This window comes from Eubalaena glacialis, chromosome 10, assembly GCF_028564815.1.
Source record: "Eubalaena glacialis isolate mEubGla1 chromosome 10, mEubGla1.1.hap2.+ XY, whole genome shotgun sequence".
NCBI lineage: Eukaryota > Metazoa > Chordata > Mammalia > Artiodactyla > Balaenidae > Eubalaena > Eubalaena glacialis.
Genome location: NC_083725.1, coordinates 18769694 through 18787726, shown reverse-complemented (window position 1 = coordinate 18787726; position 18033 = coordinate 18769694). Strand labels below are relative to the sequence as shown.

The following is an 18033-nucleotide window of genomic DNA, read 5'->3' as shown; positions in this document are numbered from 1 at the left end:
CTCCATGGGTGTCCCGACTGGATGTTGGTGGGGGGCAGATAGATGTCTCCAGAGGCAGCAGAGGTTTGTGTTAAAGGCGGCCTGATAAGGCAGATCCCACGGAGACCCCCCTCACCCAGACCCCTTATTTGATAGACGGGAGACCAAACTCCAAGAAGGCTAGAGTCACTAGCTCAAGGCAGCACACTCTCCAGGGGTTAAAGACCCAGATGGGACTGTCCACCATCAGATGCCACAGCCAGAGATTCCTTGGAAGGGAGGATGCACAGAAGATAAGCCCAGCCCTGTGAAAGCCCCCGCCTTCCTGTCACATTAGTGACAGATCACACCTTCTGGAGCCAGGACTCCTCTCTCCATTCTGTTGAGTCCCCAGCGTGGTCCACCCCAGCACCAAGCCCAGGAGAAAACCCACCAGCAGATTTCCCTGCACTGCTCGGCCCTGGGGCTCCGGGGGCACTGGAAATCTGCAGAGGGTGCCTGCAGGCTCCGCCTCTCCCTTTCCTGGCCTCAGAATGTGTAAGAAAGACCAGCTTCGCCTCTCAGTAGGAAGCTGCTCCCTACCTACGATGAGGAGCCTTCCTAGAGGTGGAGGTATTTAAGACACAGTTTAAAGGGCCATTAACCATACTGGGCTCCAATGAGTTTAGCAGGAAGCAGAGCCCCAGTGACGCAAGCACAAAGATACATTCTGGTGTGTCTAAGTGGGGAGGTGGGGAGGGATCCAGACCCAGGATGACGAGGGAGGCGAAAGAGTGGAAGCAGGTGTAGGTGGGTTCTCTTTTGAGCAACCAGGAGGGTCCTAAGTACATGGCCAGGAGAGGGCAGAAAAGGAAGAAGAGAGAAACAGTGGGGAGACTCAGGAAAACCATCTCCTGACAGCTACTGTACCAGCTTCTAGCATTTACAGCATTTCCAGTTTCGTCCTATGGTGGGTGAACCCAACACTTCCAAAAATAAAATGCAGGAAACAGCCTGAGAAATGTTTCCGAGGAATGACAGGGCTGCCCCCTTGTTCACAGCAACTCTCCTAAGAGATGCAGGGCTCCACGGAAAGTCTAACAAGGAGAGAGAGCCTGCACCCCGCTGTACCCTCCAGACCCTCAAAGCACAGAGAAGGAGTAGATGAGAGGAGGGCTCTACCCTGGGCCTGGCAGCCAGGAGCCACCTTCCTGGGAAGCCTCAGGAGGCTGGCAAGCTCTGCCGAGGCAGGTGGGATGCTGAATCCTTGGGGAGAGAGACAGGTTTCCTGCACACAGAAATGCCCTGACTTGGTCAACAATAGGCCCTTGGAGCTCCCTTAGCAATTACTGCCTCACCACTCAGCTTTGTGCCTGGCTGGCCACTAATAATTTATTGCAAATAAGTCTCATGGCTCCAACAAGGCAGCCGCTTCTCTGCCTCTGAATTCCCTGCAGCGCGTCACACAGCTGGGCACCCAGCTGGTCCTCATTAAAATCCTTCCGGACCTGAATCTTGCCACCCTTCCTTGCTCCCATCTCCAGCCCTGCCCTCCAGCAGCTGGCCCAGGGCACCCACTTTTCCTCACTTTCCTAAGGGCTGGATTGGCAGTTGCCAATACAGCAAGGGCAGGTGAGAGCCTCTGAGTCTGTAGATCTGACTGGTAGCCTGGTGAAAGATACCAGGACCTTCTATAGGTAAACAGGGAATCGCTATTAGCAAATTCTCTAATTAGGGTTCTCTTTATCGTTCTCCTGTGGAAAATACTCATTTGTAACATTTTAAGTCAGACCATGCAGAACTGGAAATCTGTAAGAACATTGCCCAGGAAGGGTCTCTGGCAGGAGCCACTTCCCAGGTTTTGGTTCCCTCACCTATAAAAAAGAGGGATGACAATGCATGACTGTAGGCAGGTGACTAAACCAACCTCCCCATTCTATACTTCTGTGCAATATTGGACCATCTTGTTCATCTGTGTGCAAAACAATGATGTGGATTTGGCGTAAAAAAACTCGAAGTTCCCATCCTGGCTTTGGCGCTTATTAGCCGGCTGGTCCTGGGGAAGTCACTTCATCTTTCTGAATGAATTTTCTCACCTGTGAAATGGGCACAATAATAATATCTTCACCACATAGATGGTGTGAGATTTAAATGGGATACCACGTGTGAGCAGGATTGATAAACTGTAAAATAGTATCCAAGTGTTACTGATTATTAACAGATCATAATGACTGTGGTAAATAAAAACCTCCCTTTAAATAAGCAAACGCCTATGGGCAACAACAGAAACACAAAAAAGATCATCGCTGATGGATTTGCTGGTAACTCTTCCCTGCCCAGGGAGATCGGCAGCCCTGAAACCGCCTCTTGAAGCGGGGACTCACCAGAGTCGGGTAAGTAAATGCTGATCTCGGGATGGAGGCTGGAGGTCGGGGCTCTCAGAACACAGGGTCAGACTACCCACCTGCCAGGGCCTCACCCACGTTGCTTCTGCAGTTGGGCAGCAGACTCCCAGCAGCCACTTCCCCAGCTGTTTTTAAACGACAGTAAATTGTGACCCTTTTTTTCTAATGCACTTCTTTGCAAAGGAAGCAGACCCTCCAGGAATGAATATTCATTTGTACTACCCCTCAAAAAAATGCTGATAAACTCACGAAAAAGTTGTGTTATTGCTAAATGCTAATTGCATTTCCTTGGGTAAGCACCATAAAAAATTCATTGCAGTTTTTAGAAACAAGATACCAATTGCATTTTAATTGCTAGAGAGGAGAGAGTGGGGGAGAAGCTTAACCAGGAAAATGCTAACTGGGCAGAAACTCAGAAAGACATCTCCCGAGCCAGAAGGCCCAGTCCTGAAACAAGAGCTGAGGAGAGATGGGTCTCATGGGGAAGCCAGACCCTCCCGGAGGAAGCACTGACTCAGTGGCACTCAGACTTGCAGCATCAGAGCACCTGGAAGGCTGGGGCTTTCTGTTGTCAATCATGACATGTAGATTTAACAAATGTAAAGAATTATATGAGCAGGAGTCTGTTCCAGAGCTTTAAGAAACATGTATGGGAGGAAAATTGTAATTCTACTACCCCTTAATGTGGGTGTGAGAGAAAGAGAGAGAAGGGGGGTGGGGGGAGGACGGGACCGAGGCCATACATCATTTCACTTTAATACCAGAAGTCCTGGAACAGTTCACAGAACTGTCATTTAAAACCTACACCCTATTCCAACACCAACAAGAGTGTTCTTACCGTGCCCAACCCCCCCCCCCCACCACCGCCCCAGCAGGGCCAGCCAGAGCCAAGTGAGAGCAGGAAGTAGGTGAGATCGACAGAAGAGTGGGGCAGATCCTGACTCCATGGGCTTAACCTGGGCCGGTCCAGCCTTGATCCCATCTGCCCAGGAGCTTCCCAGCCTGGGTCAGTAGGGAGGCACTTCCCCCACCTGAGAGCGCAGGGAGAAGGCAGGCCCAGGGCATCCCTGAGCATCCTCCCAAAAGATGTGCACAGGGGCTGGGGAGGGGAGGGGGCAGAAGGGCAGGCTCCCGACTGCCGCCAGCACCCTCTTCCTCTCCGGCTGCTCCCTCTCCACCTCTCGGCTCCCCCACCTTCCCAACCCAACCCCAGCTTCTCTCCTGTCATTGAGGCTCTCTGGTGAGATAGAGGGACTGGAAATCAGGGCTGGAGGGGAGAGGCCCTGCGGCCTGGAGGCTGGCCGGTGGGTGGTGACTGTCTCTTGTGCAGCGATAAGAGATCCATGCCTTCTGCATCCGGGGCTGCTTCTTCTCCTCCATCTAGTGGACCTGCCAGAGACCCCAGGAAACATGAGGCTGGTACGCAGTGAGACTGAAGAAACAACAGGACCAGGGGAGGGAGTCCTGGGCTGAAAGAGAAAGGAGCTGATCTACAGAGTGGCTCCACCCTCGGTTAGCCGAGTAACTAACATTTTAATAAATCACTTAACCACTCAGAACCTTCATTTCCACTTCTATGAAATGGGGCTAAAATATCTGCTTCTCTAGGTTTTTTGTAAGGTTTGAATGAGAAGGTGGACGCATAGATCCCCTGTAAACTCTAAAGTTTATTATCTACCACCTGCCCTGAGCCCAACCTTGCAGAAGGATGCTTCCCACTATCACACCCTGCATTTGTAAAGTACTTTATACAGATCACGTGCTTTTACACACATTCTCTCACTTGGCTCTTCCACTGAACGGATGAAGTGGAGTGGCCAGCCCAGGATCACACAGAATGAATCAGTTGCTGAACTCAAACTGCTAAATGCTGAGCTCTCTCCCTAGGGCAGGGAGAGCAGGCACGACCAGGGATGAGTCATGGTCACAAGTAAATACATAATAACACCTGGGTCACTCACTCTAAGCCTAGCGCTGGGCAGGCCTGACCTCATGTAATCGTCACATATGATGGCATATACAGTAGCCATGATGGTTACTACCAGGACACTGAGGTTTACCAAAGTTAGGAATTTGCCACAGGTCACACAGGAAATGGCAGATCTGGGCTACAAACTCAGGTCAACTCTTCCTTAGTGAATGCTTAAATTGATAGAATGGATTCAACGTTATAAGCATCACTTCTTCCTCCTCCCAGTCTGGGAATATTCCCCAGCCCACAGCAGGGCCCAGGCCCGAGGGATGAGGGTCACGGTTTCCGAGGGTTAGTGGTCCTTCACAAATGGGTCTGCCCCACCTGCCCCCCCGACTCACCTGCGCCGTGTCCTGGATCCAGTCCAGGAATTCGGCAACCTTGGCGTAGACGCCGGGGTGGTTGGGCTCTGCGCAGCCGCGGCCCCAGCTGACCACCCCCACCAGGCGCCACGTGCCCTTGTCCAGGCACACCAGGGGACCCCCGCTATCCCCCTGCGGCATCCAGGCCCCGGGACACAGAGAAACAGGCAGTTAGTTAGTCCTTCCTGGTGGAGTGGCGGCAGACCAGTCCCCCACCACCGACCCCGAGGCCGGGAGCACACCCTGCATCCCAGGCGGTCCTGCTTCCAGGACGGATCCCATCTTGCCTCGCCCCCGCTTCAACCCTCAGCGCGCTGCCCACTTGCCTGGGCGACCCCGCTCGCGGAGAGGATGTCAGCCGGGCGCCCGGCCGCAGGCCCCGCCCACCCCGCCCCGGACCCCCGCCCACCTGCACCTGGCATGCGTCGGCCCTCTGTTCCAGGTAGCCGGCACACAGCATGCGGGGCGTGAGGGCCCCGCTGTACACGCAAGAGCTGTTGCAGAGCTGGGTGCTGAGCAGGGGCACCACCGCGTCCCGGAGCGTGTCCGACCTGTGGGCTGCGGGAGGCAGATGCAGAGATGGAGGGGCGCAGAGCAAGGCCCGGGAAAGCAGGGCAGCAAGAGGGCCCTAGAGGCCCCGGAGGTGCGGAGGCCCAAAGAGGGGAGCCCAGGATGGGAGCTGTGGACTCTGGGCGAGGAGGCAGGGATCCGTCAGACTTGGGGGCTGGGAGCGAAGAGGAGGAGTAGACCCCACACATACACCCTGATGCTGAGGCCGTGGCCCTCCTGGGAGAAGGGGAGGGGGAGGAAGGGGCCTGGGTTTAGGGGAAAACACCAGGTGGTTCTCCCAGAAAGACCGAGGCAGGGGAGACTGGGGCCCCTGGGTCTGGCCAGGGGTGATGCCAGAGGAGAAGGGGGCTGGCGCTGCCCTGTGGCCAGGGGAGGAGGAGGTGGGAGGTGGAGGTGCCTCACCTTGGGAAAGGATGCCTCCCCGACACCCACACCCCTGTGCACCCCGGGCCCTGGGAGCTAACTCACTGTGGCTGGGGTCAGTGTGGCCCCAGCCAGACACCCAGCACTGCGAGCCCCTCGGAAAATCCTGCTCTTCAGCCGGCAGGCACACGGCGCCCACGGAGTCTGCGGAGAGGCAGGGGTCCTGGGTCCCACTCCGGCTCGGCCTCCCTGCCCGCAAGCCTGGGCAAAGGACCAGGGCGGGCATGTCCTCCACGCCCCCTCCTCAAACAGTCCTGGCTCCGGCCTCCTGTACAGCTGTGCGGGTCAGGCACTGGCCCACGTGGGAGCTACCATTCACGCAGAGGACAGTGTGGAAACTGCAGCGTGCCTGGTGCCCTAGGCCAGGCGGTGTACACACGGTGCATCCCCACCTGGGGCTGAGGGGGGATGGAAACTCCTTCTGGGTGTTTGTACCTAACTTCTCCTAATGAGGACCCATTTTGGATTTTCCCCAGGGTGTTTGGACCCCCTTGGGACATGGTTTCCAAAAGTGTGCGACCTGTCCTGTGGGCGGAGCCTGAACCTGATTTTACGTAATGCATAGACCTGCTGTTAGTAAACGCCACTTCGCTGGGAGAAAGTATTTCCTCTTCGGTTCTCTTTCAGCCCCTCTTCAGCACCAAGGAGAAAGAGTCTGTCTGGTGCTACTCTGTGCCTCTCTTCACGCCTGCCCACCCCTTCCAAGCACAGAGAGAGCGGCCTGATGTGGCAGTTCTGCAGAGCACAGCGCCTAGCTGGGACTTGAGCACTGTTTTGCTTTCACTCTGTGCATTTTTCAGGTTATTATCTATTTACTATAAGTCATATGGGTTCTCCAATTAGGTAGTAACCTAAAGTTTCCCTTTAAATATATTCATGTCAACTTAGAAGCATTAACTGTTGAACAACGGTGCAGAGAGCACCCATATACGGTAGAATTTGTGAACGGCATAGAGCAACCACTGTTGCTGGGGAAACCCAAGGCTCCAGGTAGCAATGGGAGGGAGGAGTGCTGAGTGTGTGTGTGTGTGTGTGTGAGAGTAGGCGTGCACAGGAGTAGGTGTGCATACTTATGTGAGCCTTGCATGAGTGTGTGAGCGTGTGAGGGCATGCACACGTGTGTGTGTGTGTGTGTGTGAGCATGTGTGTCTGTAGGTGAGTGCACTTGGCACATGCGTGTGGAAGAGCTGCCCTTCAAGGGCAGATGCTGTGGCGGAGACGCTCTACCCTGGGAATTGTTTGCCTCGTGAACTTGAAGAGAGTCAATTCGCTCTCTAAAGGTCAGCATCCTCATCTACATACACCGGCCTCAGCTCCCCGTCAGGTTTGTTCTGAGGATGGGGTGAAAGAATACTTGGTAAGGTAAATCTTATTAACCGTAACATGGTGCTGGTTATTAACTGTTATCCTATTAACTGTCAATACATAGTTAACTATTATTCACTATAACCCGGCTGGGACCTGGCACCAGCCTGGGGACGGGGTGGAGCTGCCTGTTGGGAGATGGAGCCACTGAGAAGCTCTTCTTGGGACCTCGAGGCAAATCCCGCCTGCAGCCCAGATGGGAAAAGGGCCAGAACCTTTGTCCCCAAAAGAGCATGTGGAAGAGTTGGCACCACCCCAGGTCCAGGTGATGCCAGAGTCCACGACGGTCACCAAATGAAGTGAACGTTGGGTTCACAGCACAAGGGGGTCTTAGGAACCTGCGGGGCTCTCGCGCTCCCGGCACCGCCCCTCTCACCGCAGCCTCACCTGAGAAGTGGAGCGGGGTCCGGAGCTGCAGGAGGGCCACGTCGTAGTCGTGACTCTGGGCACTGTACAGAGGGTGGGCGATGATCCGCTCCACCACAGCCCCCTGGTGCGGCCTGACCGTGCTGTGGCTGACCAGCCCCGCATGGACCCGCCAGCTGGACCAGCGGGACAGCCTGAAACTGCACAGGGGAGCTGAGCTGAGCCCGGAGGAGGAAGGGGCCGGAGACGTTGACATAAATGAGTTGGTGGCGGGAGGAAGCCAACAAGCGCGGCTGTTAGTGGGGGCCGCATCACCAGGCTGCAAGCTCCCAGAACCCAGGCCTCTTAGAATCCCCCAGCAGCTGGCAAGACACTGGGCATGCAGTAGGTGCTTAATAAATGCTCAGGCACTGATGGAGAGAGAAGTGAGATACTATGATCATTGGCCACCACCCCTGCACTCTCCAGCATAACCCCCTTCAGGTTTTACAGCAAACATGGAAGGGTCTTGTGTGATTATCATAGCTCTAAGCCGAGTCAGCAAAGCTTTCCTCAGTGCTGTCTCCCCACTTCCTGAGTGTGATCGCTGGGGAGGCACTTCGGCTCTCCCAGCCTCGGTTTCCTCACTATAAGATGAGGATTACACCACCTGCCTTGCCCGCCATCAAGAGAAGAGGGCCGAAGAGCTCATTCATTCCTTCCAACCAGCATTTATTAAGCACCTACTGTATTCCAGGCCACGGGGACAAGGCAGGGGAAAAATCAACAAAGGGATTCAGTGGTAAACAAGACTCTTCCCTGCCCCCATGGAGCTTCCAGTGTAAAGGGGAAGAAAGACATTAAACAAATAATTACATGGAAAGTGATTTAATTACAGTGGTGATAAACGTTAAGAAGCATGGAGGGCTGTGAGTGTGAATGCATCTTAAAAACTTAAAGACCGAACAAAACTAAAGAACCAATACTTGTATTATGACTGCTATTTAGGCAGAGCTGTTCTTGGCACTGAACAGGGAGAATTTCACAAACACCGCCCAGGCCCACTCGCAGCAGACATGGGAGGCGGACAGTTGGACATTGTATACAGGACACAACAACGGCCAAAGAGAAAATGCTAGGGGGGCACCCTCCCCCCAGCAGCCCCCAGCCTTGCCTGTGCACGCAGTGCGCTGCGGTCACCACCCAGTGCGGGGCCAGCACGGAGCCCCCGCATGTGTGCCGGGCACCCAGGGCCACGCTGGCCTGCCAGGGCCAGCGCCCGGGAGCCACCGCCTGCCCGCCCACTATCTGGGAAGCCAGGGGCCTGGTCCCACACTCTGCAAACAGACAAGCACTGGTGAGATGGAAAGAAAGCGGGGTGGGTGTCAGCACTGTGCTAACGGTCGGGGCCTGTGGTCCAGCGTGGACGGCTCCCATTTATCATTCCTGGCCCTACGCATGGGGCAGGAAGCTGGAAATGTTGGTTACACATCCACCTGCCCCATCAGGCGGTGTGCTCGCTGAGAGCAGGGGTGGTGCCTGCATCATCTACGGAGCCCCAGGATCTAAGATAATGCATGTCCCCTAGGAGGGGTCAAATGGTGGCATGCGGACAGATGCGTGGAAGGACAGATGAAGAGATGGCTAGATGACTGGGAAGACGGGTGAAAGGAACTCTGCAAACTGTCTCCCACTTGGCCCCTCTTTCCCCACCATCCTTAGTCTCCAGAAGCTTCTGTTTCCCCTTTGGGGCGCCCCCAGAGGCCAGGGAACGTCAGAGGCCAGGGCGGGGAGTGAGGCAAGGAGGTCATCCACCCAAACCAGTGGCTGGTGGCGGATGGGACAGAGGTGTAGACGGGGATCTACAGTTTGGGCAGAACTGTGTCTGCAAGAAGGGGCCCTGCAGGAAGGTGGGCAAGGAACCCCACCCCAGACCCAGCTGAGCTTCCCAGTGGGGATGTCCCACCCTGAGGGGCACGGGGGAGACACCCTCCTCCCACCGCCTCCTTCCTGGACCCAGGACAGGACTCACCAGAGCATCTGAGGGAAACCATTTGACCAGAAGTACAGCTGTCCCTGCAAAACAGAGGCAGCGCCAGCAGGAAGCTGGGCGGGGCCCACCCCAGGCTGCACACCCACCCGAGGGCCTGAGGGAGGGGAATCGTTGTTGGGGGGAGCAGAGGGGGCCTCTCTGTAACCACAGCCACCTGCTTCCTGCCCCCCACCCAAGCCCCCAGGCCCCTGCTTGTAGCAGGTCTCTAGAACAGCAGCTGTGCTCTGCCCAGGCGTCCCGGGCACACAGGACTCCGTGGTCCTCCAGTTGGATTTGGGCAGGGCCCAAAGTTACAAATGGAGCGCTCATGAATGTGACAATCTGGCTGTTCCCACTAAGGCCCCTGAGTAAATGTGTGTTCAGCGGATGAGTGGGTAAGAGAGTGAGTGAACGGATTCAGTTCTTCGCCCCGTGCTGCTGCCTCAGATGACTCCACTCTCTCCCAAGCCCTTTGCCCGGCCCTGCGTACTCAGATGCCTGCTCTCCTCTTTCCCCTCCTCCTTCCTAGCATAAACCTCAACTCCCGGGAGTTCCCTGGCGGTCCAGTGGTTAGGACTCGACGCTTTCACTGCTGAGGGCCCAGGTTCAATCCCTGGTTGGGGAGCTAAGATCCCGCAAGCCACACAGTGAAGCCTAATATAAATAAATAAATAAAAATTTAAAACATACTGTTAAAAAGAAAAAAAAATCAACTCCTTTTGGAGCAAAGCCCTCTTTCTTGACTTCTTTCTTGCCCTCAGCATCCTAATGCCTGGATTCTACTAGTTTCCCAAATCCACGGCCCCCCTGCTCTCCTGGCAGAGTCAGTCCCACTCCTACTTCCCTTTGCCCATTAAGGTATCTAAGACAGGGACCCCACATTCCCCTGATCGGCCCACAGAGGACAGGAGCCAGATAGGAGGGGACTGAGGTTCAGGCGGGAACAGTGGTGAAGGGGTGAGAAGGCTTTAGAGCAGGGGCAGGAGGAGGCTGCTGGAAAGCTTGAGGACACCCAGACAGGGTGAAAACCCGCTCAGCTTGCACCCACCCCCAGGATTTGGGGAAGGGGCCATCCCAGAGCCCTCTCTTCTCTGGAGGGTCTCCAGGTTCCAGACAGTCAGCCATCTCTCTCCTGAGATAGCAGAATTATCCAAATAAAGTGCGGCAGGGGTGAGAGGGACTAGTTTGGAGACAGGAGCCTGGTTTCAAGACTTGGTTTGGCTGCTTATCAGTTCTGTGACCTTGCACAAGGCCCTTTACTTCATTGAGTCTCAGTTTCCCCACCTGTAAAATGGGAATAGGAGTACCATTTCAAATCCTCTGACAATAACACCCAATCCTGCCATTCTTGTGAGGGGCAAATAAGATGATGTATGTGAAACTCTGGGTGGGCAGGGCTCCTGTGAGCTGAGTTAGTGATTTCTAATTGGGAAATATTCCTCTTTGTTGTCCTATCTCACACCTCCAGTGTCCTCGCCACCAGGCTCTCGTGATAGGAAGATTTTTGCTGGATTGTTCACCAGGAAGTGAGGGGCATCACTCAGCCCCCTGAGAAGCCCTACCTGGGCTGCCACACCTCCTCCGGGAGGCCTCCCAGTCTAGGAGACAGCTGAGCAAACTGCCTGGAGCTGTTGAGCCTGATGTCAGACAGGTTCACTGCCCTGTGGTCTGTGAGTCTTGGCAGGAGAAGGGAATAAAATGGGAGGAAATCGGCTTTAAACTGACAATCGGCACGAGAGATGGGGGTTAAGTATAACCGGAATGTGATACTATACCAGTGTTGTGACTGAGAAAGACTTTGACAATGACCTCTTCTGGGATTTATATTTCTTAAAAATCAAGGATGTTCAAAGGAGAGAAACAGACTGGGGCACCATCATGCCCAGAGGCCAGGAGATGACCAAAATGACCTCTTGCCATTTCCTGAGTACTTTGATGGTGACAGACAGATAGAGGTCTTCAATGCTCCTCCCCCACCCATCAGCTCTCCACGCTCCCCAGGCCCCAGCTCTGGCCCCAGCTACCTGAGATGCCCAAGGCTCCGGCAGATCCGTACCCCCAGGGCAGAGCTCCAGCCCTCTTGGCAGACCAGGAGCCAGTCTGGCCGGGCCCTCACCTGCACTTCCAGCAAGAAGTCCTCGGTGTTTATTCTGAAAGACACTGAAACCACAGTATGAAAGCCACATCCCACCTGCTGTGGGATGGAGGGGCGGCATGGGCAGGGCGAGCCGGACCTGGCCACCATGGGACCTAAAGAGGCCTTCATGATGGCATCTGGGTCACCCCATATCAGGTTCCCTGTTCCCCAGGGAGCCAGCCGGTTCCGAGAACAAAATAACCCCTCTTTGTGCAGCCTTTTAGGTTTGTGTTTTAACCAAGTGCTTTTAAACGTGCTCCATCACTAAGTGTCACAACAACCCTGTGGGGTAGGAATTCCCATCCTCACATTCTGCAGAGGGAAGTAAGGCACGGAGGTTAAGCGACCCGTCCTAGGTCACAGGATCTGCAAGTGATGGATCCAGGTCTTCTGATTTCAAATCTCATGACAATACTAGTGATGGTTCCTGTTTATTGAGCATCTGCTTTTTCCAGGCTCTGTGCTAAGCCCCCCCCCCTTTTTTTTTTTTAACTAGCTAAGGGGGAGATTTGGGGGAATTTTTTTTTTTAATTTTTTATTTATTTATTTATGGCTGTGTTGGGTCTTCATTTCTGTGCGAGGGCTTTCTCTAGTTGTGGCGAGCGGGGGCCACTCTTCATCGCGGTGCGCGGGCCTCTCACTATCGCGGCCTCTCTTGTTGCGGAGCACAGGCTCCAGACGTGCAGGCTCAGTAATTGTGGCTCACGGGCCCGGTTGCTCCGCGGCACGTGGGATCTTCCCAGACCAGGGCTCGAACCCGTGTCCCCTGCATTGGCAGGCGGATTCTCAACCACTGCGCCACCAGGGAAGCCCTGTGCTAAGCCCTTCTATTTTATGCTCTTATTATGCTTACAACTTCATGCGGTAACTATTTTCATCTCCACTTCATGGAGAAGGAAATGGAAGCTCAAAGCAGTAACAGACCCAAAGGCACACACAGCTAGCAAAAGCAGGCTCCAAGCTGACCCTAACTAACCTCTGTAACTGATTCTACCCGCAGCCTTAGCAGCACCGTATCTGCTGATCCTCAACTCTTACCTGGAGGGGAGGGGACAAGATTTGGGTGTGGGATGCGGAGACAACGTGGCGAGACGTTCCCAGCCCTCTGTGCGTTCTTTGCCCCTGGGCCTAGACCCTTGCCAGTCCCAGGCTGGCTCCCCACACACACCTGGCTCCTCTTCCCCACACTGCAGCCTCACGCTGCCCAAAGGGCGAGTCGCCATCTCTCCTGGCAGCCTGGGCTCTTGGCCGTGCCCCAGCTAGAGATCAAGACCGTCCCCCGGGAGTGCTGAAAGCCCTAAATCAGAGATCAGCTCTACAAGGCTGGGCCGTGGTTCCACCCTCACAGTACGGGAGGCACAGGTGGGTGGCAGCGAACTCATGGCCTTTCATTTTGGTCCTCTTGCCCCCAGCCAGAAGGGAGGATCCCAGAGCTGTGCAGGGGCCCGGGGCCCAGGTGGGAGTCCTGCGACCTTGGGGCGTGGCCCACCTGCTCTGGGAAGCGAGGGGAGCAGGGCTTCCTCACCGCTGGCCTCCGAGCAGTTCAAGCTCCTCTCCTCATCCTGCAGGGTCCCGGGAACAGGCTGAGAGGCAGCTGGCCACAGATACAGTGCTTCAGAGGGCAAAAAAAGACAAGGAGAGGCTGGGGGAAGGAAGGGCTTCCCCTAGGAGGGGGCCAAGGAGCAGAGCAAGGGACTCGCAGCAGAGGGAGGCAAAGGCAGCCCCCGGGGGGGCTCCTCACCACCACCCTGCCCGAGGCAGGTCCCCCGCAACGTGCAGAAGAGAGCCATGGCGCTCTCAATGTCTCTGTCTCTGTCTCTGTCTCTCTGTCTCCCTCTGACTGGGAAAGAGCTCTTGGAAAAGTTTGACAAGGGCCTCCCTGGATCATCCACTCGAGCACATTTCTCACTGTAGGACTGAAATGTTCTTCTTTACGTAGAGCCCGAGTCCTGCTGGCCCTTCGCCCCGTTTCTACTTGCTGTCTACTCAGAGTAGATGGAAAAGACACTCATCCCACCTGCCTTGAACACCTGCTCAGCACCTGTTCCTCTCTCCCAGCATCCCCCAGATCCTGTTCATTGCCCCTCCCCTGCCACTGAAGGTCCCAGCACTGACCTAGAAGCCAGGAGCCAATGCTCGCACCAGCCAGCAACACCAGGGCTCCCAGCACTGCCCAGCCGCGCTGCCCTGTGCACCAGCGCCCTGCCCAAGAGACTGTGGGGGAGGAAGGCAGGGGAGCATCTGGGGGCCCTGCCTCCGCCTGCCAGCCTCACTTCACCCCGAGGCACCACCCCGGGACCAGGCAGCCACCGAGTCGCTGCGGGAGTTTGCCCCACTGCACCTGCCCGCCTCCCCCTGCCCCATCATTCCCGGGGTGGGTAGGGGGCAGAGCTCTGATCACTGGAGCCTTGGAGCCCACTCAAGCCCCCAAATGGGAAACAGAGCAAAAGCAGGTCTGGGATAAACAGTGAGACAGCCTCTCACCATCAGTCATTTAAGGCTGACCTGGGAAGATCTGGGGAAAAAGAATCTGGAGGATGTAGGAAGATTGTCCCTTCACTGCCCCCACCCTGTCATTCCCCGATGGCCCAGTCTGGCCTACTGGGTTGCTGCTGGGCCTCGGGCCTCCGCAGTGGGTCTCCTGGCTCTGCTCTGAAGATCCAGGATCCTGGACTCTCCTCTGCATACTGAGCCTCCATGGGGGCTTGGCCATCCAGCATCAGGCTCTGGGGAAACAGCTGTCAGTCACTCACCAAGGAGAGAAATCACCACCGACCACAAGAAGTCCCCACTCTCTAACTCCGGCCGGGCCCTCGTTGCCACTTGTGAGCCTTTTTTCATCTTGGGGACTCCATGTGTGTTCCCATAGATGCCCCTCGGGCCTCCCTGCTCTCCTGGAGCCCCTAGCCCCACCCACCTTTCTCTCACACAGCCAGTAAGTGTCAGAGCAGAGACCTGAGCCCAGACTGGGCTAACTCCAATGCCCACACTCTTCACCAGCCCCTCACCTTGGTTCCCACCAGCATGGAGGACATCCACTGAATCCCTGGACATCCCTCCTCGGATCCTAAGATCCCATCCTTCTTCATTCCCTCCTATCTCGGAGGAAAAACTGCCCCTCCCCTATGAACCATGCATTCATTCACCCAGTAAATAGTATTCAGCCCAAGTGGACAGCCCACGGTGGGGGATACTGTAAGGAGTTCAGGGTAAATTAACATGGACCTCCACAACCGCCGCCTCAAAGAACCTACTTGTGAGTCCTGAAGATAAGTCATGTAAACAAAGCAGCACATGTTCAGTGACAGAAGAGAAGTTCAGTTTAACTAACATTGGAATTCCAAAGGAGAGCTTACTTCTTGTTGGGGAGATCAAGAAAGGCTTCCTGGAAGAGGCGGCCTCTGAGACAGGCCCTCATAGATGAATAGGGTTCGAACTGACATATATGGTCATTGGGTGTTCCAGGAAAAAGGTGTTGAGGAGGCAAAGGAATGGGAGTAAGAAAGCATAGAGTGGGGTAGGTCAGACATTTGCCTAAAATTCATGTGCCATGAAGAAGAGTAATGGAAAGTAAGATCTTGGCAAAAACACTGGACCAGCAGTTCAAAGCTAGGTCTACAGCCTGCTATATGAACTTGGTAACTCATCAGCCCTCCAAATTTCAACTTTCTCCTTTATGAAATAAGAGTGATAACCCCTGCTACCAATTGAGTAGTCTCCCCCATCTAGCTTTGTCTCCATTCCTTCTCCATGCCAGAGCAATCTTTCTAAAATGCAAACATTAGCAAGTTAACACCATCTTTAAAGTATCTAATGATCTTTGTAGCCTTCAGGGTAAATCCAAATCTCCCTTGCATAGCTCACAGCATCCTCTGTGATCTCGCCCCTCCTCACCTCTCCATCCTCACCTGGCAGCACTAACTCCTCCACGGTGGAACTCAGGGTAATACTAACACATGTGCCTGTCCTTAGCATCCTCACACACTCTCACACCACAGAGGCATGGCACCTGCTGTCCCCTTCCCCACATACTGACTCCTATGACCTTGCAAGACTCAGCTTAAGTGTCATTTTTCCAGGAAGCTTTCTTCAACCCAGGTAGCACCTATTGTGACCCTCTATTATGCTCATTTACTTCTCTCTCTCTCTCCTTCCTCTCTGGTCTAGGCATCCCAGAGTCTAGCTCAAGGCCTAGCACAAAGTGGGAATTCAGTTAATGCACACTGAATAAAAGGAAGGAAGGAAGGAAGGGAGAGAGGGAGGGAGGAAGAAAACAGATTATGTGGCTGAAAGGGTTTTATAAAGTACAACACAAATATTAAGTATAATAAATAATATATTAATAAGAAATACATATAAACTATGGGTCCTTTCTTTAATGAATTTATAATCCAGTAAAGTAGAAAGAGTCCCTTAAAGTTGAAGTAAGTCCTGTCTCCCCAGCAGACCACCTTCCCTTGTCAACACGGCTTGGTCTAAAGAGAATTCCAGGGCATGCTCAGCCTTTCTTCCTGTCTCAGTATCAAGGGAGCCTGGCTTGAAGTTCAGCCTCTGAACAAACTGGCCTCACCTCGGGAGCTGCCCCACCTCAACACTCACCTGTCCAAGGCCATGTGGTAGCCTGCAAAAATGGTCTTCAATGGTACAGGACTTCTTCGTCCTTTTTTTGAGGAAGAGTTCATGTAATAATGATTTGCTAAGTGCTGCCTACAGGCAAAGCACCTGGCTAGGCATATGGGGGACAAGAGTGGGAAATAAAAGTCACCCCTGGGGAAAACCAAACCAGGAGGTTGACCACACAGGGTCCCCTCTAGGGCCCCCTCTCCTCTGCACCAGAGCTGCCAGAGGAGACTCCTTCCAAGAGCCTAGAATTCCAAGGGTGGGGTCAGGGGTGGGAGTAGAAAGAAAGAGAGGCCAGAGCAGGGTATGGCCTTACCATATGGGTCCGTGGCACCAATGCAAAACCTCAAGGTCTGCTAGGTAATGTTCTGCTCCTGTTCTTGGATCAGCATTGATTAAATAGCCCGGCCAGCTTGGTTGGAAGATGAGGTCTCCCTAGTTCACACATGGCTTCTCCCTTCACCGTCCTACACACACACACACACACACACACACACACACACACACACACACACACACACCAGAGAGACAATGAACTTTGCTCAGAAACCATGAATAGATCCCTTGTTGCAAGAAAGGGAGTCAAGGGCTAGCCTGGGCTGGGCAGCCTCAGCCCCTCCCATCAGCTAACTGGAAGCTTAGAAGCAGAGAAAAAGGTTAGGAGGAGGAGGGGAAGCCAGCTACTGTTGCTTAGCAACAAGATCCCTTGTGCCAAAAAGTGTGCCCTATGCATGCTGGCACAATCCCCCCACTTCCTGCTGACAGAGCTGTATTCAAGAGACTGATATTAGCATTTGTTGAAATGTTTCTGAGTCCTCTGGATGATATCTCAATTCTGTGTGGGTTGGCTTTTCCAGCAGTCTGGGGCTATCACCATGTTGAAATTGGGATGTTGATGAGGGATCTTTGTGGCCTGTCTCCTCAGGGCTGCACCGGTCACTCCAATGCCAGGGAAATGGGGCCTCTCCACCCCACTGCCCTGGGGACCAGTTCCTATAGGAGACCTCAGTGCTATGTTGCTTCAAAGCACAAGGTGGCCCAGCTGAGCCGGGGATGGGCTGAACATACCTGGGAGCCATATCTCTTTAGTCAAGGAGGAAGAAGAGGTCCCAAGGAAGGGAAAGACTAGTGTGGCTCCCCTTCCTCCAAATGCCTCTCATAGATCCCTCAGATGAGACAGTTAAGAACAGGGGCTTTAGAGTCAGGCCTTCATCCAACCTCAGTTCTGCCACTTCCCTTACTCAGCCTTACCTGTAAATTTATGATAATATTACCTACCTCATAGTGTTTATGCTGGAATTAAATGAGCTATTGAATATAAAATTCTTAGCTTTATAGCTAGTATCTAGCAAGACTCTATTCAGTAAATATTAGCTGCTATTATTATTATTAATGATTACTGTTGAATCTCACTCACAATGAAGGGACAGAGGTCAGCTATGAGTCATAGAAGCAGGAGGAGAACATGGTGGCTGGAGCTGAGAAGCTCTTGGCTAAGTGCTGAGGTCTCCTAGGACAATACTCTTCAGCCTACAAATCTGTATACTTACTGTGTGTCAGGAACTAGCCTGAGCATAGGGAATGAATAAGTCACAGGCTAGGAGCTTGCAGGCTGGGAGGAGAGAGAGGAACAGATATAAAGAACTGTTTTTTTTTTTGTAAAAAGTGAAATAACAGAAGCTTGAACACAGAGGTATAGGAGAATAAAGGAATAGCTGACTCTTTTGCTCAGAGGACCCAGAGAATCCTTCACAATGGAGGAGACATTTGAGCTCAGTTTTGAGAAATGAGAAGGCAATCACATAGAAGGGCATTTCAAATATAGTACAGAGATGTCAGTGAAA

General features: G+C 53.9%; 1 protein-coding gene across 1 annotated transcript; it reads right to left on the bottom strand.

Moving 5' to 3' along the window:
* Positions 1–3624: 3624 nt before the first annotated feature.
* On the bottom strand, positions 3625–14658 carry TMPRSS5 (transmembrane serine protease 5). The gene is made up of 14 exons (XM_061203673.1): positions 14578–14658; positions 14172–14295; positions 13685–13783; positions 13059–13181; positions 11457–11592; positions 10995–11108; positions 9433–9476; positions 8575–8737; positions 7443–7621; positions 5736–5834; positions 5113–5255; positions 4677–4829; positions 4147–4246; positions 3625–3752 (listed from the first exon to the last, which is right to left on the bottom strand). The coding sequence occupies exons 1-14, from the start codon at positions 14656–14658 to the stop codon at positions 3625–3627; spliced, it is 1686 nt and encodes a 561-aa protein (XP_061059656.1).
* Between the last annotated feature and the right edge of the window lie 3375 nt (positions 14659–18033).

What these genes read in the sequence shown, in the direction of transcription:
- TMPRSS5 (XM_061203673.1), bottom strand. Translation starts at nt 14,658, where the DNA reads ATGAAGAAGGATGGGATCTTAGGATCCGAGGAGGGATGTCCAGGGATT. An exon ending in GAGGAGGTGTGGCAGCCCAG is followed by an intron (nt 9,477 to 10,994) that starts GTAGGGCTTCTC and finishes TCTGTTTTGCAG; the next exon opens with GGACAGCTGTACTTCTGGTC. An exon ending in GGATCCAGGACACGGCGCAG is followed by an intron (nt 4,247 to 4,676) that starts GTGAGTCGGGGG and finishes TCCCTGCCCTAG; the next exon opens with GGAGAGAGCTCAGCATTTAG.